The sequence below is a fragment of the Micropterus salmoides genome, unplaced genomic scaffold (genome assembly GCF_014851395.1).
Source record: "Micropterus salmoides isolate LMB-PRFRI ecotype aquatic unplaced genomic scaffold, ASM1485139v1 Ms_hic_scaffold_16, whole genome shotgun sequence".
Lineage (NCBI taxonomy): Eukaryota > Metazoa > Chordata > Actinopteri > Centrarchiformes > Centrarchidae > Micropterus > Micropterus salmoides.
The window spans coordinates 28,432,343-28,457,830 of NW_024040707.1; the positions used below are offsets into that span (position 1 = coordinate 28,432,343).

Below are 25,488 nucleotides of genomic sequence, written 5' to 3' on the forward strand. Positions count from 1 at the left end.
AAACAGACACAGACAGAAAGCAAATGGTTCACCTTGCTCTCACAGCTGGGGACACAGAGGCATCTCCTCTTTAATGTTCTCTGAGATTGGAAGTCTTCATCGCTGCACTCAGCACTTTCCTCCACTGATTCTTTGATAAGCTGTTCAGTCTTTTGCATCTGCTTTGCTGGCTTTGGAAAAGACTGAGTCTTTTTGAGACTGAGTTTTTTTTTGTCACCATTGTTGGGAAAGGCTGTCTGATCATAGCCGAAACTTTAGGCTACAGTAGTTATTTGTGCCTGCATATATTTTTTTATATCACATACATCTCTTGAACTGATGGCCAAGTTATAGATTGGCATAAAATTTATTATTTATTAACTCATATTTACACACTATTTGAAGTGCACATCCATACTGTTAGTAGGAAGGAAACCATTGATTTTAGTGACCCTCATGAGCTTTCCCTTTGTGCCACCATAAGGCCAAATTTCTACTGGGTTCACACTGTTTTCTTTGTGTTGTAATTGGTGGGTTGGTAGCTACTCAGGCCAGGTTGACCACTCAACCACTTAAACCACGTAAAAATGAGCTTCAATCAGGTTTTGCCTTTTGTGTGTGTGTGTGTGTGTGTGTGTGTGTGTGTGTGTGTGTGTGTGTGGTAGTGTCAGAGGCTTCAGCAACAGGTCCAGAAGCTATTCCTGAGAATTGTGTGAGCACCAATGTGGATGCCCAGATGGACCAGAGCCAATCAGACTTCTGTGACATAAGTCTAGGAAATGTAAGTATCAGGTTCTATTGCAGATACTCAGTTATGTCTTGCAGTAACACCCCTGACATTTCATCTACTGTCAGCATCAGTTCAAAATTATTATACAAAAACAAACCAAAAATGCAAAACTAATGACATTCCCTTCATCCTCAGATGTAGTTTGTGTTTAGTGCTAGTTAGCAGTTGTTTACATGCTATACTAAGGTAAGATGTGATCATGGTAAACATAATACCTGCTTAAAATCAGCATGTTAGCATTGTCATTATGAGTATGTTAGCATGCTAACGTTAGCATTCAGCTCAAAGCTCCACGGTGCAGCCTAACAGAGCTATATATATATATATATATATGAATTATAGTGTTTGTGAATTTGTCAGGGATGACCAAAATCATTTAGGAATCAATTAGTAATCATAAATATCCACAGCAAATTTCATATCTATCTATCTGGTAGTTTTGGAGAGATCTTGCTCATGATCAAGTTGTTGATCAACGACAGATTAAACAACAATACCACCCCTTTGAAAATGTGAAATATGAAAATGGTAATATAATGGTTGTAGTTCCCTTTTATGCCACTAACAAAAAGCAAAAATTCTATACTCTAGATGGATGGATAAATAACAAGTCATAGAAATAATAACATTTTACATGGTGGAGTGCTGAGGATGAATTGAGGAGTCCCACAGTCTTAGGAAAGACGCTGCTCTGAAGTCTGGTGGTACAACAGAAGATTTACATTACATATCACAGTCACCCCATTCACACATTCGTACACTGATGACACAAGCTTCAGGAGCAATTCGGGGTTCAGTATCTTGGCAAGGACACTTGGAGCCAGGGACTGAACCACCCACCTTCCGATTAGTGGACGACCCGCTCTACCTCTGGAGGTACTGTCTTTTAGTATCGTTTGGGCTCTGCACAGGCACCTCAACTTACTGATGCTCGGTAGATGGGTAACAATTATCTTCTGAGTGGTTTAAATCACCCCTGCAGAGCCCTCCTGTCTTGGGCCGTGCACCTCCTGTGCCAGTTTGTGATGTTTCCAGTTAGGATATAAAAGTTAATAAGAACTTGGCGTGGGATTTTTGCCTTCTTAAGTTTCCTTAAGAAATCCAGTTGTTTCTGAGCTTTCTTCACCAGCGTGGAGATGTGAGACGACCACGTCATTTTGTCTGTGATGCTGATTCCCAGGAACCTAAAACTGTTCACCTGCTCCACCTCAGCTCCACTGATAGACAGGAGTGTGTGTCTTTATCTCTTTTTTTCTAAAAATCAATGATCAGCTCTTTGGTTTTGGTCAGTCCTGCTCTGGTGGTGCTGTATGTTTCCTTGTTTCTAGGTGACTGAAAAGCAGCTTTTTCATATTTGAAAATATTGACACAATGAATTGTTTTTAATATATCTGACCAAAAAACATTAATATCCCACCATATCCGTATAACACCCATTATATCCATCTGTAGAAGACATCTTGTTTTTAGCACTGATGCTGTTTGTGCCTTGTGGCCCATGTGAAGTTCTGGAGTTGTTCAGGGTTCATTACGTCTCTCTGGTGGGGGGCTAATGGTGCATCGTCTCTCACTCTGCGCCTGTAATGGCTGTGTGTATTGCGTATGCCTGTGGCTCTATCATTGTCATTTTGACTGATACTTTCACATTGTGTGGTTGAAGGCTGCTGTTTTAAATGGCAGATTATCCATCAAGCTATCATGGTCCCACAATATTGAGTTGGTTGCTGTATGAATGGCTCACTCCTCTCTTTTGTTTTTTATTATTGCTCTCATAACCTTGATGCTTTGAAGTGGAGCAGACAATCCCCACAGCTTCACTGTAGTTTGACTGCAAGCCATTTGGAGTTGCACATTTGAGAGATTTTTACGTACCCCTACATGGTTTTGTGTGATGAAGTAAAAATGTTAAACTGGATCCTGTGTACACTAAATCAAATTTAAAAGTCAAACAGAGAAGGCTCATGAAGCTCAGTGAAAATATGTAGAGGTCATAGTTGGATTTAGCTTTTAGTGTGAGCTTCTAATGTTCATTGCTAAATGGTAATTTTACAAATTCATTTGTAGTATTGTTTTTGTTAAGATCAAAAAATCAAATGTTTGCTTGCCCTTTGCCATGTACTCTCCTTCAGGATAGAGATGGGAAGATTGGACCTTTTGAAAGCATCAAACTCGAGGTTGTATTCACTCCATCCATTCCAGGAGAGTCCAAACTGGACTTCCACATCAAATTCTCAGACTTAACCAGCAAACCAGTAAGACACACCATGTTTAAAGCCTTTTGAATGCCATAGGTAGAAAACAAAATAAGGATTGTAGTAGCCATAGATATTGGTTGATTGTATTCACATCAGTGTTATTTTATGTAAACCATTTGTGATTGATGGCATGTTGGTACAAACAGATACGCATCCAGGTGAGAGGTGTGGCGGTCAGCTTCCCTATATGTGTGGTTCAGCCCAGCATTGACCTGAAGATCTGCATGTTTGACCGCCTCTATCAAGAGAGTATCATTGTCCAAAGCAGGTGGGTCCCTGAGCCAGAGATGCTTGACAGCTTTTTCATATGTATAAACACTCTCTTGATACAGAAATGCTCTTGAGCACCTGCACAACGGCGCATAAAAATGTATTTATGTGTTATGCTTGGCTCGCAATTAAAAAATCCAGAGTGAATATGAGAGGGACGTAAGGAGTCTTAGTAAATCCACTCAACACACTGATTGTGTCAATGAATTGTAAATTAAAACAAGAAATACACATAGTACACACTAAACAAACCATGAATTGTTTAGGCCTTAAAGCTAGAAGTAAATTACGATGCAAAAGACACAAGCAAATGATAATTTCACTTGCTACCAACAACAAATAAAGCATGAGAATAGTCCCTCTGCCTCTATAATTGAATAAAAATAGTTTTCTATCCCTTGCTGATGTCCAATTGGTTTACACTTTAGAGTGAGCCGTTTACACATACAGTGTGTCTTGTCCAACTACTTTGTTTGAACAGGCCACAATCAAATTAATGGATGTGAGATGTAATTTAATAACATATTAGTGTCGCTTTAAGTACTTATCTGTAACAGTTAGAGACAACATTGGTTCAAGGATGAAAATAGAATGCCAGGAAACTGTGTGGAGCCTTATTTGAACTTCATTAATGTGAGGCATGTTACAATTAAAAATGCTAGGCATTTGTTAAAAGACTATCCACTCAGAACATGAGACCTCAGCTTACCCTTTTATTTTACGGATCCCTAATAGTTTACTAAAATTTATCAAAATGTCTTTGTTACTTTTTAGGATGTTTCTTGGACAGAGTATGTAAATTAATTGTAGTTAGTGCCTAATTTATTTGAGTTTGTGACAACGAACCATGGAATGATATCGTAGTCGCATAACAGAAGTGCACTGTTTGATGGAATTAGTAAAAATGTCTGTTAAATTATTTAGAAACGCATGTGCAAATAAATTAAAGTGCTGTCTTTGTAATCAATATTGTTATGAGTTGTGATAATGATGGAGATGAGCCATGTTAACTTGCATTGCAACAATGTGACGATGCAAAATGTCACGGTACAAAATGGAAATTTTGGCACTGATATTGATTCAGGGTCAATTGTGTTTTCATGTACAGTTTGAGCAGATGGTCCACAACCATAACGTGCACACCCACACACACACAGTCCTTTCCCAAAGGAAACAGCACAGTATTCACTAGCAGTTCATTGTACAGGACTAGTTTTAGAGCTTACTGGGCAATTTACTTAAATGAGACCAAAAGGTTTGCTACTGCAGGTGCCCATAGTCTGTAAGAATAACTGATACGACAAATTCAGATGAAGGTAGTCTGTCTCCAGGTAAAATTAATCCTTTGGATACAGTCAGCTGGTGCATAGTATGCCATATATTGTATACTATAAGGGAAAACAAATGCTACAACAAAGATGTCTATATGACATCTATCCAGCTAAATTGGAATTTTGTGCTTGTTTGCATGCCAGCTAACATCATCATTATGACAATATTTATAAATGGTTTGTCAAAGCAACATGAGGCAAATGTCTCATCTTCTATTCACACAGTTCTGGATATCCGACAGTAACAATACCTACATTGTTCAAAGGCAAAGGATAGTCGGGCCATTCAATACTTTATAGTCATATATAATTGTATATTTTAGAAAATGGCAATCCTTCCATCCCTAAACTAAAAAACTTCAAAATAATGTAGGTATAGACTTGCTGAAACAGTGAGTGCAATAAATCGTTTAGGAAATGCTTTAACATTAAGTCTTGGAATGTTGAAAACTCTACTGCCCAATTTTCACAGACCAATAAGTCAAAACCCTGTGAGCAAATAATAATAAAAGTGTGTCAGAATCGGCCTGTCTGCAGTCTGCACAGGAATGGCCAATGCGTTCAACACAGTCTCATTCTGTGCAACTTACAGTATGAACCTATTTCATAGTCAATTATGCAGTATGTCATTACCACAGAGTGCATATTAAACAGTCTATTATAAAGTCATTGTGAATGTTGTCTAATGCACACCTGGTAGAAAAGTGCATTGGAGAGTCAAGTCACGCATAAGAAGATAGTGAACCCCCACACACTATCAGCACTTTTACTTTTAAGTTTACTGAAAAAAAGCATTGTTTCGGTCATAGACGATTGTCAGGCATTCAACTCACAATATGAACCAATAACATCTTTATGCTCAAGCCAAAAGCTGTAACAACCAAAAAAAGGAGTCAAATCAAAAACTATCGGACATAAATGCACTGTCAATGACTGACAAGCAATGCATGTCAGGATCCTTAGAAAACCAAAAAATCCTCAAGATAGAAGTTACTGAATCTTTACATTGAATCAATATTTATTGATAGGGTTACTATAATGAACTACATATTAGAATTATATTATTTAAGAGGCTGTATGAAACCCCTCAGCCCACTGAGATGACTGCAGAAGTGAGTGCTGCATGTCGTATTTACATTTTACTTGTTATCATGTTCCGAAACATCCTTGGAATAGAGTTTGGAAAGTGGTATGGACTGCTGATGTAGCATGCCGGCTTATCTGCTGAATGCAATACTCCACTACCAAAATGGGCATTTTAACAGAAAAACAGCTCATGGAAATCCCTTAAAATTGACAGGGCCAGCTTACTTTTCAGCTGGCCCAATAAAAAACTCTCTGCCTTACTATGCTCAGAGCTAAGTGCCATTTAGATATATTCAACTAATGTGTGGACATAATGGAAGAGATGTATTTGCTGATAAATGTTCCTAAATAAAGGATGATTTAAGGGACCAAGCAATAAGCTATACATCTCCATAAACCTATTTGGTCCACACAATAGCACAGAACAAAAGTAAATCCTTTATGATTATGAATATGATATATTACAATGCACACGAGAGGTTAAGAATACACCAGGGGCAGTAACATTTGCAGGCGTGTGGTCCACCACCTAGCCAGTCATTGTGTCACATCAAGTGGGGGAGGGAGTGCATGTGTGGGGGTGGGGGATTTGTGACAACTGCCATCTGGTGCGCTAGCACACCAGCACATGTGACAACATGACGATGACAGCATCAGTGTGAACGGCAGCTTTTAAAGTAAAAAAATATATTAATGCTTGCACCAGCAAACCATGCAATATGTCACTCTGTCATCAAGACAGTAATTTGACAGAAAATAGCTTGGCAGGCTTTTGGGGAAACAATAAGAGAGCTGCTGCTTTCATCATACAATGTGTCACTTTTTCCTTTGAGTAGATGAGTAGATATCCCACAAGTCCTCCTCCTTAGTTTGTGTTTCTTTAAGAAAACCACACAGAGCACAATTGAATATGTCTCTTTTGTTTGTAAGCCAGTGTTTGGAATATTACTCCTACTAATTGAAAGAATTTTTAACAGGCTTTAAAATGTGTAGTGTTTGACTTTTGCTTATGAGCCAATGATTGGACGATTCTGCAGAGAGTTGGCAGAGTTTGCCTTTTGGGAACAGTGTGTTTTTTTATTTCAAACACTCCTCTACAGGCACCTGCTGGGGAGTTGAGCATACCTGCCCAAACTCAGGCCACAAAAAACAACCTGCTTTTTACCCTCTGCATAAAGCCTTCTGTCCTCAATTTCTGTTTGTTTACTGTATTCCTAATATGCCTACTGTAGCTAGTCTTAGTCCTGTGTCCTGTGAATGTGAGCGGGTTGTTGATGGATTATCTTATTTTCGGGGGGAAATATGAGTGTCGTTGCTAATGAACAAACTGTTCTTCCAGCTGGTTATTTTGAAAGCTACTTCATGGTATAAAGCAGACAGTGCTGCATTTTAGGGACGCTTGCCTAGAACCCCTGCTGTGAAGACTTGGTTTCCCATGAGGCTTAGAGTACATGTGGAGTAAGCAAGTGCAGCCACCTGGCCCTTTCAAGAAAGGGCCGAGGCACTGCTGTAGCAATGGGCACTTAGAGTCCAGGAACTCAGTTGTGGAGCTCTGCATGTAGACTCAACATGAGCAGTTTCTCTGCTACATGACCTGACATGATTGTCAATAAACATCAATGATTATTATGAGTGTCTTTATTAGCTTTTATGGAGCATTACAGGGGCAGTAAATGTTATTTATGCTGCCTCTATTTGTTACGTTATTCAGGATAGTGAGCTCTTTGGATTGTTTGCCAAACTTCAGAAGAAGTTGCAGCATTATTTCTTCTACAGTTCAGTAGATACCCATACATTTTATTTTTCAAGATGTTTTAATGTATTTTGCCCATTTGGCTGCTGTCAGTGTAGAGATAGACAGAAAACATGGGGAGAGATAGGGGTATGACATGCAGCAAAGTCTAGATTAATGTCTGTCACTGAAAACTGCCTAAAACTATTTCACGAAGAGAATCATGTCAAGCTTAACTTCCAGAGATAGTTATTGTATATACTACACCTCTAAGTATCTGTTGAACATCCCATTTCAAAACCATGATTGTTAATCTGCTGCTATAACAGCCTCTACTCTTTGGGGAGGGCTTTCCAGTATTCATTTCAAAACATCGATATGAGTTAAAATAACTACACTGTATCTACTTTGCCATCATGGTTACAGTAATAAACACGCACTTAGGATTTAACAGTAGTAGCCACCGTTAAAAAAATACATGGCTTTCGGTTTAAATGAGAAACAAACAGCAGTCCATGTTAAATTCCAGTTTAGTTGACTCATCCATCCACCTCTACCTCCTCCCTATGTGGATTATAATAATGCACTATAATAACGTTATCTCACTTGTCATGATCACTACAGGGCTTTGCCACCTGAATGTAAACATTTCATTTTGGGACATCCTAAAATGAATGACGCTGTCATTCTTGGGAGCACAGGATTTGTGCAAGGAGTCATTGTCATGTTGGAACAGTTAAGGGCCTTTCCTAACCACCTTGTTGTATGCTGTAGCATTAACATTTCCCAGAATTGGAACCAAGGGCCAAACCATGAAAAGCAGCCCAGACCAAAAGTATGGGGTCCACATACAGTTCTCTTGGCCTATAGTGCATTATTATAATGCAAGCTTAGAAAGACAATGTATGAACTCCAAGGAAGTTTTCTTAGGGATCCATTTTGGAATCTCATCTATAACTAATAATACTAATACTAATAACAAAATTGTTTACATGAATTACAGAAATCAGCATTTGTTTTAACATGTAAATCTATGACCAAATGAAACAAAAATGTTAGTATAATGTTAATGGTACTTAGTATCACAGTGTTCTTTACCCCAAGGAAATTAACGGAACTGCTGTAAACTCACCTTTAAATCATTAAACATTTCTTCAGAAATAAATTGGTCAGCAAAAGACATGATCAGCTAAATGCCCCTGTTAATTAAAATGCATAATTACCCTAAATGATTATGTATCCATGAATATTCCTATGAGCGTGATTTGAAGGTTATCACTTGGCTGGAATAAAGATAGCAACTTAATATCCCCAAAGTGTCCCTGAGAGTCCTTGCCTTGGGGAAACCATCTGGTTGACCTCACTGTTTAAAGTGGGTCATTTCATTTGAGAGGGAAATTGCAAAGTGAGGGGTCCCTCAGTCTATTTGGCCACAGCTCTCTCATCACTCACCTTTGTATTTCTGAAGATGAAAACAGACATAACAAAATGTTGTCGCTGAATCACCTACAGCAAACAGAGAGTTTTTTTTAGCATGTTTGTCATCGTTTTATAAAGGTTTGGGCTGTGGTTGGATGTGTTGGAGAATTCCCAAGGTGAAGAGCCATTTATATCACCATACTCAGCTAGGCTTGTAGCCACAGGCGCAACCATCTGTTGGAGCTGGAAATTGGGTCACTTAAATGATATGGACTTGGGGTACATCACTCCATACAAGGCAGTTTTCAAATGTGTCACTCAAAGACAACAAACAAAAATATTTTTCCTGCTGTTGCTGAGTCCCTGATGGGTAAGAGGCTTGACCTGTGACGTCCACTGGGCACAGCACCAGGAATATGTAGTGTCAAAAGTCATACACCATGGCAAGACTGAGCACAGCAACAAGACACAAGGTAGTTACACTGCATCAACAAGGTCTCTCCCAGGCAAACATTTCAAGGCATTCAGGGGTTTCCAGTTTTGCTGTTCAGCGGGCAGCGTTGAGGACCATAGACGTAGTGGTCAGCCAAAGAAAGCAGATGAAACTGATGATAGACACGCCATGCTTACATCCCTTCGCAATCGGAAGATGTCCGGCAGCACCGTTAGCTCAGAACTGGCAGAAAACAGCGGGACCCTGGTAGACCCATCTACTGTTCGGAGAAGTCTGATCGAGTCTGTCTGGGATTACATGGTCAGAGAGAGAAGCAAATGAGGATGCTTAAATCCACAGAACTGTGCGTAGTTCTCCAAGATGTTTGGGCCAACCTACATGATGAATTCATTGAAAAACTATGTGTAAGCAGAAATTATGCTGTTTTAAAGGCAAAGGGAGGTCACACCAAATATGGATTTGATTTAGATTTTTCTTCTGTTCACTCAGGCATTTTTTTTATTGATAAATATTACGTGTCTATTTCTTATTTAAGGTTAGGAATATGGACTCTAACCTTAACTAAACCTAACCATATCTTAACCATTGTTTATTTGCCATAACCATGATATTTTCATAACCTTAACCCTGCTGTAGTTTCCATGTGCAAATATTATAGCAATAAATCTTTTTTTATACAACAGTATTGTAGTCTTTAGCAACTGGCCATGGCATACATTTGGTGATCTCCAGGTCAAGTAGAATTGCAATCTTCACCTGTAAAGGCATATTTTCCTTTACAGTTTTCCAGTGCGTTACTGCCTCTGCATCATTTTTCAGTACCAGTATAGATAATCCTGGCCAACTGCCATTATTAGAGGAATGCACTTGGCGTCTTAGCATTATGCTAATGAAACCATATCTTCTGCCTGACAGAGCCAGCACAGCCTTGAAGCTGACCTTTGAGGTGTGCCCAGAAATGAGGAAACACATGGAGATCCTACCAAAAACAAGCTTCATCCAGGCTCAATCAACTCTTAATGCCCAACTCAAGTTTCTGCCGAGGTAAGGAAGGACACACACAGGATGCAATGATAATGGAATCAATGGAGCATTCATAATCTTATTTTAGACTGTAAGCTTGTTAAGATTCTATCAACCTTCTATGAAAGTGCAAACTGTCATATGTTTGAGCCAGGCTTGCAGTTTTGTTACTTCCTAGCTGCTGCTTCTTCAACAAAGGAGAAACCTACAGTTTTCCTGTCGAACAAAAACTGTCACATTACACACTGTATATAGAAAAATCTGCTTTAAGGGCTACTGGAAGTAGAAAGAATTGTAGTAGTACACAATAAACCAATACATTACACCAGCAACAATTTTAAAGGATAATGTGGTTAGTTAAAACTATTATGTTATCAGTTTTGGCCATTGTTTCTATCAGTGGCAGTGACATTTTACTCAGCTTGTTAACTGATGTAATCTGGAGACACTGCAGCATTGCTAGGAAAGAAGTCTGACAGGGAAAGAAACACGAGCAGTAATAGGATGAGATTACCAACTATGTGTCCTCCCTTGCTGTTTTGCTCTTAAATAAAGTGGATAATCTATGGAATTATTTTCTTATCTTTATTCAAGAGTGTGGTTTTTCAATTTGAGAGCATGAGTTATTGATTTCATGTTCACTCAGATAGAACCTGCTTGTGCTTAGATTTGCTCTGCTTCTGCCTGAACTGTGTGCTTGAACTCAGATATATTGTTGCTTGGAGATACATTATTTCCTGCGCACCAGGCTGCTTCTGTGCGCGTGCATGAAACATTTGCTCTCAGATTTCTGCTCTGCTCATTTCTCTGTATAATAGTAGCTGTATAGTACACCGCCTCCCATCAGTGTGCTAAAGGAGAAAACTACATCACCTTTGTGACTCAGTCACCGCCAAATCAGGGACCTCAAGTAAGTTCGTAGTAAGTTATTAGTCATATTTACAACACAAGAATAAAAACGCAAAGAGCAACCGCTCGTGCGGGCCGTTCTAAGAAGTAAAACGAAGGCACCTGTAATGAGGTCATTTCATTGGTAAACACAACACCTGGCATTCTCTTGGTTGGGAGATTTGTCAGGGTTATTAATGTTTCACGAGTGCACAGAAGCAGCCTGAGTGTGAGTAGAAACACTAAAACAGGAGAGCAGGATATGTGTCCAGGCAACAATATATCTGAATTCAAACACACAGTTTGAGCAGAAGCATAGCTCATCTAAACACAAATAGGTGCTATTTCAGTGCAATAGCAGGGTTTTGAGTGAAAGCATTACAAAATCTGAACGTGAAATCAATAAATCACGCTCCCGAATTGAAAGCCATAAAGATAGGGAAAATTATCCCAAATAATCTGGCAATTTTCTGACAATTTTGTGCCCCATTTGACTGTTGTTGTTATGTTGCCAGATGTCGATGTGTTCTCACATTTCTGCAGTTACTTTGGTGAATACACTGTCATCATAACCGATAAAAATCGTGGCCACAGATACAAAAATAAGGCACATGTCATAAAACAACCTTTGAGGTAGCAAGAACAGTCTTATTAGCTAAAGAGGTAGCTTGCTAGCTAGCCAAAAAAATGCATAAAATCTCATTCACCTCTTCTACTAACTATCCAATTTTTGAGAGAAAGACAGTATTGGCTGGATAAATCTGTCAGAATCTGTTATATCTAGTATACTACAAAGCATATATGATAGCTTCACTTTTTGTTATGAGCAAGCTGTGGAGTTTTACAGAGATACAAATGGCAACAATCCATAGCCAGTCAACTCCCAGCGAGAGTTGATTCTACATACCTGTACTCTGAGTGCAATGGTAACGGTTTCTAATGACTTTGAAGGACATTGTAATTCTTTCTACAACAATACAGGCTCTATATTTAGATGGAGAGGCAAAAGTTGAACTGCCAGGAGAGCGGACAGGAGACCCCCAGGGCAAATATGAGAGGCGTGCTGTATGCAAAAACTCAGCGTGGGCAGTTGCATTCTCCTGCCCATCCTCCTGTATTCCCTCCACAGTTTAACAGCTTTGTGTATTGATGATTGTGAGGATATTGATGGAAAAAACATCATACCACATGACAAAAGTTAGGTGTATGCACTGGTCATCATTTAGCTGGGGGCAGAAGGAGAAAGTCGGAAAATGTCACTAATCTGCTTTAGTGAATCAGCAGAGGTTTTAATGCGAGGATTAGAGTACAGCATTACTCGTGCTGCTGCTGAGATGGTGCTGTGTTCACAAGTACTAACACAACTACAGCTACCACCCCCTCCCTACTCCCTCTGTATCACACTTTTTCTCTCCGTCTCTTTCACTTGTGTGCTGTCTTCTCCCACTCTCTCACACATACTTCTCTTTTTATTGGCCTCTCACCTCTGTGCTTAACTATACTTCTTTCTTTTTGGTTTACTCAATCTCTACAGTCCTCTATCTCTTTACTTCCCGTCTAACTCTACATCTATTCTGCATCTCTCTCTTATTCTCCAACTCCTCTTATCACTCTATGCATCCACCATCCACCACTGTTTATGTGCTGGCCCTGATTCTGCTTACATAACCTTATACACCAGACCTAGTTCCCTGTGCTCCCACTGACAACACTGTTGTTCGTCAAGGATAATTCAAATGTATTATATCTTGGATCCTATTTTGTAGGTTTGGCAATCAGTTCTATTGATTATGATAACATTGAACTCACCAAGTTGATTGCAGGGATCTGGGAATAGATTGACATTGCTAAAAATAAATCCGGCAGTAGCCTGATGAACTAAATTGCCAATCCATTCCACTTCACCTGACAGTGTTTTTGTATTAGCGGTATTTTGTTTGGGAGGGGATGTCATTTTGTGCTAAAAATGTGCTTTCCTGCTTGAAGCAGTTACCTTCGCATTTTTTATGACAGTTGAAGAAATATGCCAGTTTAAAAGTACAGCTGCATCAATCTCATCCACGCTTGTTGCCATTTTGTGTCAGTTTTTCTGTTGCCTAATATCTGGTTCAAACATAGGGATATGGCTTTAAGGGAATTGACACAAACACAGCTTCCAAACCTTTAACATAGGAACTAGTTGTTGTTTTTTTGTGGACTACTAAAGGAATCCTTATTTTATCAGATATATTGGACAATAAAATAAAATGTTCAGTGATTTGTATACAGCATACAATTAGCATTTTTTACCTCTATCTAAGACAGGCTTTACAAAGTAATGACACTTGTTCCCTTTATAAATTTTCCATACCTGCTTGATGTAAGCGGCAAATTACTTCAATGGTACTTTTTTACATGTGAACTGGCGGTGTTGTGAAATTGCATTGTAGGTAGGTGTCTATCATTTGTCTCATTTAATAAACATGTAAATACCTTGTCAGTCGAAATTATTGCTGTGATTAATGATTCTTCTTTGGCATTATCAACCCAACCACGATGTATCTTACTCGTGGTTCTTTCCCCATTGGACTATCTATTGGAGTATCTTTGAAAATCTCAAACCAGCACTTATCCTGACAGTATTTCCAGAATCCTGAAAGACTCTAACCATTTGGGAGAAAAAAATATGAGCGGCACTGTTAAAGTTATTAATAAGTAATTAATAGAGACAAATATGGATTAGGGAATGAATCACAACTTGGGAAATGGCTTAAGAATCACTTTGATCATGGGGATGGAATATTTCTTTGTCCAGATGGTTAGAAGAGTCTTTGCAGTTTAGACTTTAGCAGCGAGTGTTCTTGAACAATTGTGAGGAATTTTAGAAAAACTAATGCTTTGCTCTATGACTTAAATGTAATGATTATGCTGAAAGGCACAAGCTGGGGCTAGGTGAGTGTTATCAAACCCAATAGAAAGAATGGCCAAAGCTACAAAAATAAGACCGGAATTATCCTTCAGGATGCCCTAAGGCCCACATGAGTGTCACACTGGAAATTCACTCAAATCATTCTGTGAATGGAAAATAAGGATGATTCCAGCACATCAGAAAGCTGTGTTCCTGTATGTCTCATCTGTGTCATGGTTGAATCTCACCTTCTTATCTGTGGATTTTTGGTAGGTTTGCTTTTGTTTTATGCAGTGGCGGTGTGTCATTTAAAATGGCACTGCCAAGTCTTCCTAGCCAGAGCCTGTGATTGGATTTCCAAATCCTCATTAGCAGTGCAGCTTTCACTCACAGACCCATCCACACACACACACTCATACACTGTTAAATCTGGATTCTAAAATGACTCATAGCTTTCATTCTTTACACAGGTGTTTGCTTCTTGCCATCCCTCCTCAGGCTTTTGGGAGAGGGTGAGCACATTCTTGCTTCCTGCTCTGAAGGATTGCGCTCAGCCTGCCCACATCCTTCACCATCTTTCCTTTGCTTCATCCCTCTCTGCCTGTCTTCCTCCACTTTTATTTTTCACCATCCATCCCACATTTCTCTCACATATCCAGAGCATTATTCCATACACCACATAATCCCCTCTCTACATTATCAAGGTCAATGGTTCATTTGTTTGTGATCTTGTTCAGCTAAGAGGACTCTTGCAGATATGAATTCCGATGGGCAGTGACAGAGTGAATTGCTGTTTCGTTTAACTTCATTCATTTACCCTGACACTGCGTTCATGTTAGGCAATTTCTGTTTGGGAGAGCAGAGTTATTTTTTATTTTATCATTTTCATTCAACACAGAAGCTCCGACAGTGGTTACTTGAAGCTGTTAGTGTTTTTGGTAATAATCAAAGAAAGATACTAATTTAGAGTTGTTATTTCTGTAAGTCGGTTAAAATTTTAACCTTCCTTGGATAACTATGACCTGGATGACACTCTTAATATCATCTACAGAGCTTTGATTGGTCAGTTTTTTATCTGTCTTGGGCTAACAGGCAACGAAGTAGCCTTATTTAAATTGCTGATCAAATAAGAGGTGTTTCACAACACCACGTTTGTGTTTTAGAGTGGAACCTTAACTGACATGTGAAAATTAGCATGTGAGCTACATTGCTTAGTCATGTGACCTGGCTAACTTGGGACTGAAATTTTTAGTGAGTAACCTTTTCCAAGGTGTTGAGTAAGACAAAAAATAAAAACAATAATTCAGCTTCCAGGGTCAAGTAAAACATTCTGCATGTACACATTTTGAAAAGACCGGAAGAAAACCGAAACCCGATAACAACATCATTAGAATGGGGTGGCTTGAATGAACTGTTCAAATGTAATCTCTGAAGAGGGAGGGAGTATGTCCTACCCCGCCAGTTCCAGCTGATAAAAGGGAGATTACAAGGATGATTTACTACAGATTACACCAAACAGCTCAACCAGTACTTTCACTTCTAGTTCATTGCTCACACCAATATCAAAAACATTAATGATGCTATGAGTTGCAAGATAACAAACAAACAAAATAAACTCATTGGTTAACATGATTTGACGTAATTTACTGTAGTTTTTGCCCCTCCATTTCCCCATAGTGAAAAATCCCTAAGCCTCTTAATCTGTTTTGTAATCCTTTTCATAATCACTTTTTTTTAATGGTGAAGTTAAATCCAAGCAGGAGTACATATTGAAGATATTATATTTGCTCCTATCAGGTAAAATGAAGCACTAAAGCAGCCACCTTCCTAAAATCATAAGCTCTTAAAGTGTCCCAATAAATATGTCATGGATTTTCAGTGATCCTCACGAGGGGATGGACATTTTGCCCACTCATTTCAGTAGTTCTAGGCGAAGTCCTTTAGAGATATGCACTGCAGCTCTCTTAGCAGTCCCATAAAGTTAGAACAACTCTTTCAGTTTTACAATGTCCTCTACTAATGTCAGAAGTATCATTAAAGCTGTGGATAATCTGGCTACAGAGAACAAACGCATATAAGTAAATCTGTGCAGGACACTGACAAATCTGAAACCGCATGCATCCACAATATTCTCCCGAGCATATGGGCCTGGCGATGTCCCACCACGCTTTTCCACTCTGCCCTGCCAAGCTAATTCAAGAGTGACTCTCCAGCAGTGATTCTATTTGCAGGCAGAACAAGAGTGCTTCCTTAAATACACTCTCTGCTCTCATTGGTCAAGCTAAGGAGAGAAGAAAATAACTTTTTTTTTTTCATTACTCCCGTTTGTAAATGCTGAGATTTAATTTTTGATGTGGAAGGAAGTGACGTTTTTATCTCTGAGTCAAGGGTGTTGTTGTGAGGCCTGGGAAATATGAAATACAAACCTATTCTCGAACCTGAAGCTGACAGATTTGTTGAAGGCGAGGCTTGGTTTTAGCGTTTAAAAAAAAACACACTGACATCTGGAGAGCCTTAAAACCACTGACACTTACAGCATTAGCTCTCAAGCCTTCAACCAGCATTAAGAGCGCGTAAAGAGGGAAAGACAGAGAAGACAGCTGATAGGAGAGAACCAGAGGGAGCTAAAACAGGGAAAAAGAGAAGGATGTTGGGAGAAGGAGAAAGCAAGAGGTGGGGGGTGGGTCTGAGCCACAAACAGCATTTGAAATTTGACCACTATTTACATGATAATGAACTATACATACATATAAACAGTGTATAGATGTTATATTGACAGACTGGACTTTTACATAAGCCTGTACATGACTACTCGGCCTCTTTGAATCATACTTACGTCTCCCATCACCATGGCTACAACCTACAGTAGTGTGGAGGCGCGCTCTACATCCCTCTCCTGCTTTCCCCGGTGAGCCGATCCTACAGTCGTGGGTTAAAGTAAAGTAATAGGTCTTCAGGGTCTGAATCTGTATCTTTCTTTGAAAAGCTCGGCAGCTGCTCATGGCTTCTGACTGTTGTTATCTGATGTACTGAAAAAAATGTGTTGCAGTCATGTGTTTATTATCAGCTCCTAATTGGTGTATTTCTTCCACTTTGTTCATGAACATCATAAAAAACCAAAACATATTTATGAGAAGGTGCCACTTTGCATAATAGTGTGTGTTATTACTGTACCTGTCTTTTTTTACTCTCATAGATGCTCCTTATCTAAAGATGCCAAGAGGTTCTTTGACATAGATACAGGAGTCCTAGAGGTTCCAGTGACAGTGCAAGTGGCAAGCCAGGTTTGTATTATATCATACACTGAATACATACAATCCATTTTGCAGTAATCCTCCCTGTGCTCCTAAAAACAGTGTACTTATCATGCAATACAGGGCTTGTGTCCTACTTTGTCCCTAACAGAAGCAGCACCACTGAAGGTTGTAACCTATTTTGCTGATAACAAGCTAAAATTATCTCCCACCCCCAAGGCCCTGTTACTCCATGGATGCTAATAAGCAAAGCATAAAGGTTATTCCATATTGTTTCACTGAAAATGTTTTCAGAAGCTGAAAATGGGAAAACAGAAATCCATGTGTTCTTTTCATATTCCATGGATTACGTATTATGTGCTAACCCTCCGTTTTATTCATGCATGTATTTATTTTTATAAAATGTTATGCCTTCCAAAAAGGGGTTATATACAACATATATAAAAACATACAGTGTCATTATATATATCATGTATAACAGAATATAACACATAAAACATGGATACACTCACAGACTTAAGACATAAATGTACATACACAGAGTTGCGGAAGGGATACTATATGTCAGGTTAATAAAAGTCTGAGTCATTTTCAAAGAGAATTTAGATAGTTGGAGCAATTAAGACTTAATACTTTATACCGGTGCGGCTGTGAATTTGTTTGTTAAAAAGTCACTTTTTAGTTCCCCTTTGTGGCGCTACTGAGCACTTGGTGCTTTGACTATTTTGATATGTAGATGTGTTCGGAGCAGGACAGTTATCAAGCACATAAAGTTTGGTACAGATTTGAGCATGTACAGTCAAGTAGCAACAACTTCCTGTGTCATGGCAAAGCGTTTAACTTTGCCGCCACTCCACCGCCACTGCCGCGCTGTTAAGTTTTATAACATGGCATCAATGTGTTAAGGATTTTCTGGGACAGTTTTGACATTGATATGGCCAACCTGTGTCTGGACATGATACATGTGCCACAGAAATTTCATACATGTAGGTGAAATTTGCCACGGGGGCTGCTTCGTTAAAGGTCACTTCCTGTTGCCAGCAGGTGGCGCTATGACTATGGCTCAATGTTGGCATTTACATGTTTTCAGGGTGGGACACTTATTAAACGTGTAAAATTTGGTACAGATCTGAGCTTGTACAGTAAAGTTACAACAACTTCCTGTGTCATGCCGTTAACCAAAATCAAATTAGATTTTTTACATACATGCATAACTTCACACCATTAAAACTTAAACAAATCAGATTACATTTTTAAAAAAGATTAACATGTTTTCTGATTACCCCAACACTTTAAATCAACCATGGATTGCGCTGGGCTGGGGGCCTGTCGGCCCTGGTTCTCCTGCAGTCTCGCTCCCTGGCTGCGGGGCTCCCCTGCGCAGCTAAATTTGCGCTCTGGGGGGGTTAAGGGGTGCCCCTGGCTGCTTGGGTTTTTGCCTGCATGCCGCTCGTCTATGCAGCGCTGTTGCAGTGTCCCACTCTCACTAACGTTGCTAACCGTTCAGGAGGTTTAATCCAACTTTTCAGTTTTTAGAGAGGAAGCTGGAAAGAATCTGTAAATATTGATCTGCAACTTTATGTTAGTTTTATTTCTTTGTTTGTAGTTCAGTTCATTGAGGTTCTTCTGATTTATTTAATTTAGTCTTGTTTTTTTTATAGCAACATAGCGAGACTAACTACATTCCATGCACACAGACACACACAGACAAATTTAGGTTGTCAACTTGTAGCGTGTTATTCTTTATGCATATAAATAAGTTATTTATTTAAATTAACCAATATTTCCCTTCTCATGGCTGTGCTGTGTTGTTTATTTATTTTGCTTGACTGTTTCTCCTCTTCATTCTCCCTCTGTTGTTTTTTGATTTTTCGGCTTGTTGTCCCCCCCAACCCCCCCTTTTTCTTCCTCCCCAAGGCCCCCTCCCCGTTCTCATGTGTGGTCTTCACTTTCTGCAATTGGTGTTGTCCTCTGTTGTTTCCTGTTGTCCCCACTCTCTTTCTCTGTGGTGTCTGTTTGTGTGATGTTTGTGCCCCCCACCCCCCATTTCTGCCCCCCTCTCCGGCTCAGGAAAAAAAAATAACGCTTTACTTTTTGTAGTTAGGAATAAAACACTAAAATTGACCTCGAATCTGAAAGTGAGAACTATTATTTTTCTAAAACGCACATAACCGAATTTGATCATTTTTGTAACTTTCAAACATAAATAATATTTGAACAAAGCTTTCCATGTCTGTTGTCCCAGTGTTTTAAATGGGGTTTCTTAAAAACAAATAAGGACAACAAGCATTTCTTATATTATCAGCGGGACTTACAATATTTTGACAAATATAACCATGGTACAATATTATATTGACAATTGATAGCCAAATTATTTGTGTGTTTTGTCTTGATGTGATCATGATCTTATAATAAAACTTTATTACACTTACTTTGTGTTTTACCAAGATGTTAATGTTGGTTATCATACCATCACTACATCATGACAATGCATATAAATGTGTGTGTGTGTGTGTAGACAAGATAGGTCCACATCATAGATTGTTGGTATACTGTAGCTCTAGTGTCTATTGCAACAAACATTTATAAGGAGACTATTTGTAATTCATACAAAAATCCTCTCCTCTCGAGAGGCACACATCTAAATATCCTCTTCTCAAAGTCCAACTTGCATTTTGAAATATTTGAAAACAGTCAACTCAGAAGCATTTGAAGTGGAAAATAAAGTGCTTACACCAACTAAATTCCTTCGGTTCGTAAGCTGCAGACTTTTAAAAAAAAACACAGAGCAGCTGCTTAGACATTCGTGTTGCATTGATGCCAGTCCTCTTTCTCACTAAATCTGGTCAGTCTTCTTGCCAAATCGTCACCTTCTTCTCCCTCCCCATCACCCCCCTATTCCTTGTCTCTACCAGGGCATGGAGAGGAGAGGATTGTGGGGGGAGCACAGCTCTGACGAAGAGCCAAAGCATGGGCCAGGATGCTCCTGTGGAGCACCAAAGCTGTTGCTCCCAGTCCCTGGCCCTCAGTACCTGGCATTAAACCTTGCTCGCAAACACACACACACACACTGTTGTATGGTCACCAGACACAACAGCAGCCAGGAAAGCAATGGTGCAGAGACCGATAAACAAGGTCATCTGCTGAACACTGACATGATTCAAGAAGACATTATCTTGAGAAGAAAAACACCTCTTACCAGATCATAAGATAACTTAGTTTTCTATACTTTAGATACATACCGAAAGGAGTGTTAAAGGATAAGGCTGTTGATACTCCTTTTTTTATTATTGCCAATAAATCCCTTATAAAGACCACAACCAACAATATATTCATCCTACCAACCAAAAACTTTGAGCCTATACTCTGTTATGGGGTGCACACGCACACGCACACGCACACACACACATGTCTTGCATCTCAGCTGCTCAGTGATGAAGGAGGACTATATGCATAAAAGCATTGCTGCGTTTCAGCTGGATATATTCAAATTTTGAAATCACAGCCTTAAGAAGGCTTATTTTTCAAATAGAAAAAAACATCAGTCCATGCTAGTCCCATGGTCATGTCTTTGCAGTCTTTACTTGAGTTCTCCTCACGTTTTTTTTTTAATTCAATCTCAATATGAATAATAATATGTATAATTAAGATTTGATTCCAGTGCAGAGCAGTTTTCAGAACAGCCACCGGAACCATTTGTATTACATAAATCAAACCATCCTGATTTTTTATAGACATGGAAACATTATATTAGAATGAAATAAATTTTATCTAGATTAACTGCAATGCTGTGGCATTAAAGGGGGGAAAAAGCAAATATGTTTAAAGGAAACTGATTTTTCTTCATTGGTGGGAAAATGTTCCACTCAAGGAAAACTGTCCAAAGATCTGTAAAGATGCTTCATGTTTGTACATTCAGGTGAAGCCTGTCCATTTCACAGTCCACGCAGTTGTGACCTCCTCAGACTTGCAGTTTGACCGGACTGATGTGGACTTTGGCTACTGTTCCATTTACCAGTCTGTCAAGAGCAGCGTCCGCCTTACCAACCTGTCCCTGCTGCCTCAGGATTTTGGCTTCTTGGGTGTTCCAGAGGTACTCAGAGAACTTCTATAATTTAAGTTTACAATGTCTCGGATACCTCATCTTTTGTTGCAGATACTATTAGTCACTGAAATGTTTATCAGAGCTGTATTTCTAATGATATTAGGTGTGTAGGAGACTCACATACTCAAGACACTACCTTAATTTTTGGAAATTCCTGTCACAGGTTTCCCATTTTTGAGATTTGCTCTCAACCCTTAAAGTTGTAATCCTTAAGATTTCAGTCCTGGATGTCACCCGTGGTTACCTTGGCTAATTCAGTTCAGCACTTCAGCAAACTCATTGAGGAGCTGAAATACAACATAAGAGAAACTGGTATATCAGTTTACAGTGCAGCCAAACAAACTTGCTGTGTTTTATTTAAGAAGTCATTCAATGATAATTGGTGGTGTGCATGGCAAAAGTTGTTTTCCACACAACAGCAGGGGTTAAAAAAGTTTGTTGCTTTGCTGAGAAATTTGAGATGTGCCGCCTATCATGTTCAGCTCTTCATCTTCAACAGTTCGCCATGGCTGTTTCTTCTTGTTACATTACTCCCTTCTGCGAAGCCAATCTCCTGATAAAAACTGACCAAAATGCTAAATGCAATGAAAAAGAGCTTCATCAGTTGACCGTTTTTAATGGGAGGCAGCAGCGTCAGGATGTCCAGTTTGCATTCGCAATAACTTAATACAGCTCTGATGTGGTGAGCGACTGAACAGTGTGGCTGTTATCACTAAGGTAAAATTACGTTGGATTACATGCAAGCCTTGTTTGAGGTCATATGGCCTGACACCACAGATATCTTTGGCGTCCTTTCGATCTTTGGCACAAAGTTACGTTCTGTGTCTATCTTACAATTAGCTCAACTAGCTTACTTTGTAGTGTGTTGTAGTAGCTGTTTCTAAGTTGACAATTTCACTGATGCTAATTTATCAGTATGATGGTGTAAGTTATTAACATTACTATTTATCAATTTGTTGGTCTGGAATCGGATTTATCAAGATTAATTAAAATACATATTTTTACCCAACTCTGTAAGACAACATATATTTTATTGATAATATAATTGGAATAATTAGCTTGTTACACAATAAGCCCCTGACATGAAAAACTGGACTGTGTGTAATAGTGTAACTAACTAGATGAGTGTCTACTGTGATAAATATTGTTTTAGCACACCTTTTTGACCAGCCACTTTGACAACTTCTTATACAGCTTATATATTATAGACATGGAAAATGACCAGCTGATCTCCGGTGGTGTGTGGGTAGAGAACGAATTTAATTAGCACAGCTATGCATATAGCAGTTGGTGTTTGTCAGACTGCTATAGAAGAAAGTCTCTCATTTTTTTCCAGCTCTGGCAGTTTTTATCGCTGTATGTTATTATTATGTTATTATTGACTGTTCAGATTTGCTCAAATTTGTTGAAATGCATAAGGTCAATAGAGAGATGAGGACTGAATGTAAATAAATTGATTCACTATTACAAAAAAAACAGATGATGAATATGTTTTTTGTGTTCTCTGACACTGCAGTTTATTGAGGTCCAGCCCAATGATGGCTTTGGCACTCTGCTTCCACAAGAGACCCTGGAGATTGATCTAATTTTCAGTGCCAACAAGGCCAAAGAGTACATTTTCCAACTCAGCTGCAAATCTGGAATTAACAGGTTAAGTTTTAATACTGTGTGTAAGTTAAATGTGATATGTGTGGTTTTGTTGATATATAGGACCAATATATCCAGAATGATCTGGGTTCAGTCAGTATCATCATGTCTGATGTGATGAATATGATTCAGTTTATTATATTCCATATTTATTAATATACAACTGAACTTCTTCTTTCTTGTCATCAGAGATTTCCTTCTGTCTTGCCGAGCAGTGGGTGTCCGCCCTCCATTGGAGCTCTCCCATTCTCTGGTCCAGTTTGGGGCCACAGCAGTAGGTGACCGTTCCACTGCCATACTTTACCTGATCAACTGTCAAACCAACCCTAAGATCAAACAACCAATCCCTCCAGTGGTCAATGACACCATGGCCCCTGTAGCACCCAGGCTGTTCTCCTTCACCCCACCTAAGAATTCAGACATCAGCATCACTCCTTCCGCGGGCAGCCTGCTTCCTGGACAGGTGCAGTACCTTTTAAAGTATCTTCGTTCTGACTGTAAAGGGGCACGGCACATATTTACCACCTAAGGGTCAAATTACTAGTCTTGAAGAGTCAGAGAAACTGTATTTTGAAGACTAAAAATGTCTAACAGACGGCTTTTGTTTTAATTTTGATGTGTGGTATAAGGCATTTACCAGGCAGGTAAAGTCTAATAAAAAGATGCTATGGGATTGCTTGATTGCTTTTAATTGCATCTCATGGTCATGAAATGCAGTTGAAAGTTCCGGGAAAAAATGTGGACCATCAGTTAAGATTTTTTTATCAGATTATTATTTTCAAGAATAAACCTTAATGCTCGTGCCTTTGGTTGTATTCAGGGAAATGTAGGATGGGAAATGACCCATACAAGGGTCTGCAATGAATTTGACCATTTGAAAAAAATTCCCCCCAATTAATGGAAGTGCCTTACTAGGGGTGGTGATGGAGCAGTGGATAGACACAAGCCTTTGGTGCGCGAGAACGGGGTTCAATCCCGCACTGTGACACATCCTCCTATGTGTCCCTGAGCAAGACATTTAAGCCCTTGTTGCTCCAGATGCGTGCGACCTCTGACGTATATAGCCATTGTAAGTCGCTTTGGATAAAAGCGTCAGCTAAATGAGTAAATGTAATGTACTAAATTGCAGGAGTGCCCCTGTACTGTGGATTGCAAGACCCTGTTCAGCATGTTTTTAGCACAGTCATGGGGCAGCTGAATATTTTGGCCCTAATATTAATTGGACCCCCTCCTCACCACCCGCTGTTCCTTTGGCGCCTGATCTCCTGAGGTTGTGGTTCTCATTTTATGTCTGGCCAAAATCTCATCCTAACATTGTTGCAAAACCATAATTAAAGTTTAAGGCTGTGCCTACATAATATGATCCTAATCAAACTCTAATTATTTGTAACTCTAAACTTAATCAAAATAGTTTGAGTTGAGCTTGTAAACATAGCCTTTAATTTTACTATGTAGGAAACCAAACCTGGGACCAAGAAGTAAATTTTTTCCTCATTATGACAATTTGCAACAAAGACATAATGATGTCTCTGTTTAACTCAATTCAGTTATACATAATTACAGTGAAACAAACAGCCATCATAGCTGCCATTGGCTCACAACAGATGCCTTTATAGTGTAATGATGCACTCTACTGGATATGTGATAGAAGTGAACAAATGCTTTTTATTTTGCATTCTATCCTGCAAAACCATGAATTTAGTGTTCATTTTATATCATTTCAGACTGGACATAGCTCAATTTCAAAGTATAGATATTTTGAAAGTCATTGCGATTCATTGTTATGGATGTGACAGTTAAGTTGAATTCCTATTGTTTCTGTCAGTTGTGAAACAATTTATCCATTGCATTCATTTTTTCAACTGCGTAACAGAGGCCCAGTGGGAGAAATTCAGTAAATAGTCTGCAATTGGAAAACAGAGGGATTATCATCCTCAGTCCATTTGAATTGTTCCACGCTAGAGAAACCCCAGAACAGCAGACTGCCTAAAACTAATTTAAAACTCCATTTCATAGTATGAAATGGAGTTTTAAATAAAAAAAATCACCAGTGAGAAAAAACACTGAAATCTGAATCCGATTTAAAAGTTTCTTGAAATGTGTAAATAAAATCCACAATAATAACCAGTGTGACTGCTAAATCATATAAATCTGAGTAATTCCTGACATGTTACCATCTCTCGTCTGACCTAGAGATGTATGGTCCAGGTTACGTTCAGACCCAGACTGTTAGACCAGGAGATCAAAGAAGAGGTACTGCGTCTCCTCCACCGAGCCAGGTTGCTCTGTGAGAAGGATTTGGAGAGGAACAGATATGCTGAACATGAGGTATGACTATACATACACCAACTTCCGTCACCTATTGCTA

The 25,488-nt window shown here is 39.1% G+C and overlaps 1 protein-coding gene across 8 annotated transcripts in view; it reads left to right on the forward strand.

Moving 5' to 3' along the window:
* Positions 1-25,488, forward strand: part of cfap74 (cilia and flagella associated protein 74) — a 74,675-nt gene that overhangs the window by 28,414 nt on the left and 20,773 nt on the right. For all 8 annotated transcript variants that reach the window (XM_038723234.1, XM_038723235.1, XM_038723238.1 and 5 more), the window contains 9 exons: positions 645-760; positions 2,899-3,021; positions 3,171-3,292; positions 10,232-10,360; positions 17,311-17,398; positions 21,288-21,461; positions 22,990-23,123; positions 23,310-23,583; positions 25,314-25,448. In XM_038723234.1, coding sequence (XP_038579162.1) covers positions 645-760; positions 2,899-3,021; positions 3,171-3,292; positions 10,232-10,360; positions 17,311-17,398; positions 21,288-21,461; positions 22,990-23,123; positions 23,310-23,583; positions 25,314-25,448 — 1,295 coding nt within the window. The remainder of the gene's footprint in view (positions 1-644; positions 761-2,898; positions 3,022-3,170; positions 3,293-10,231; positions 10,361-17,310; positions 17,399-21,287; positions 21,462-22,989; positions 23,124-23,309; positions 23,584-25,313; positions 25,449-25,488) is intronic.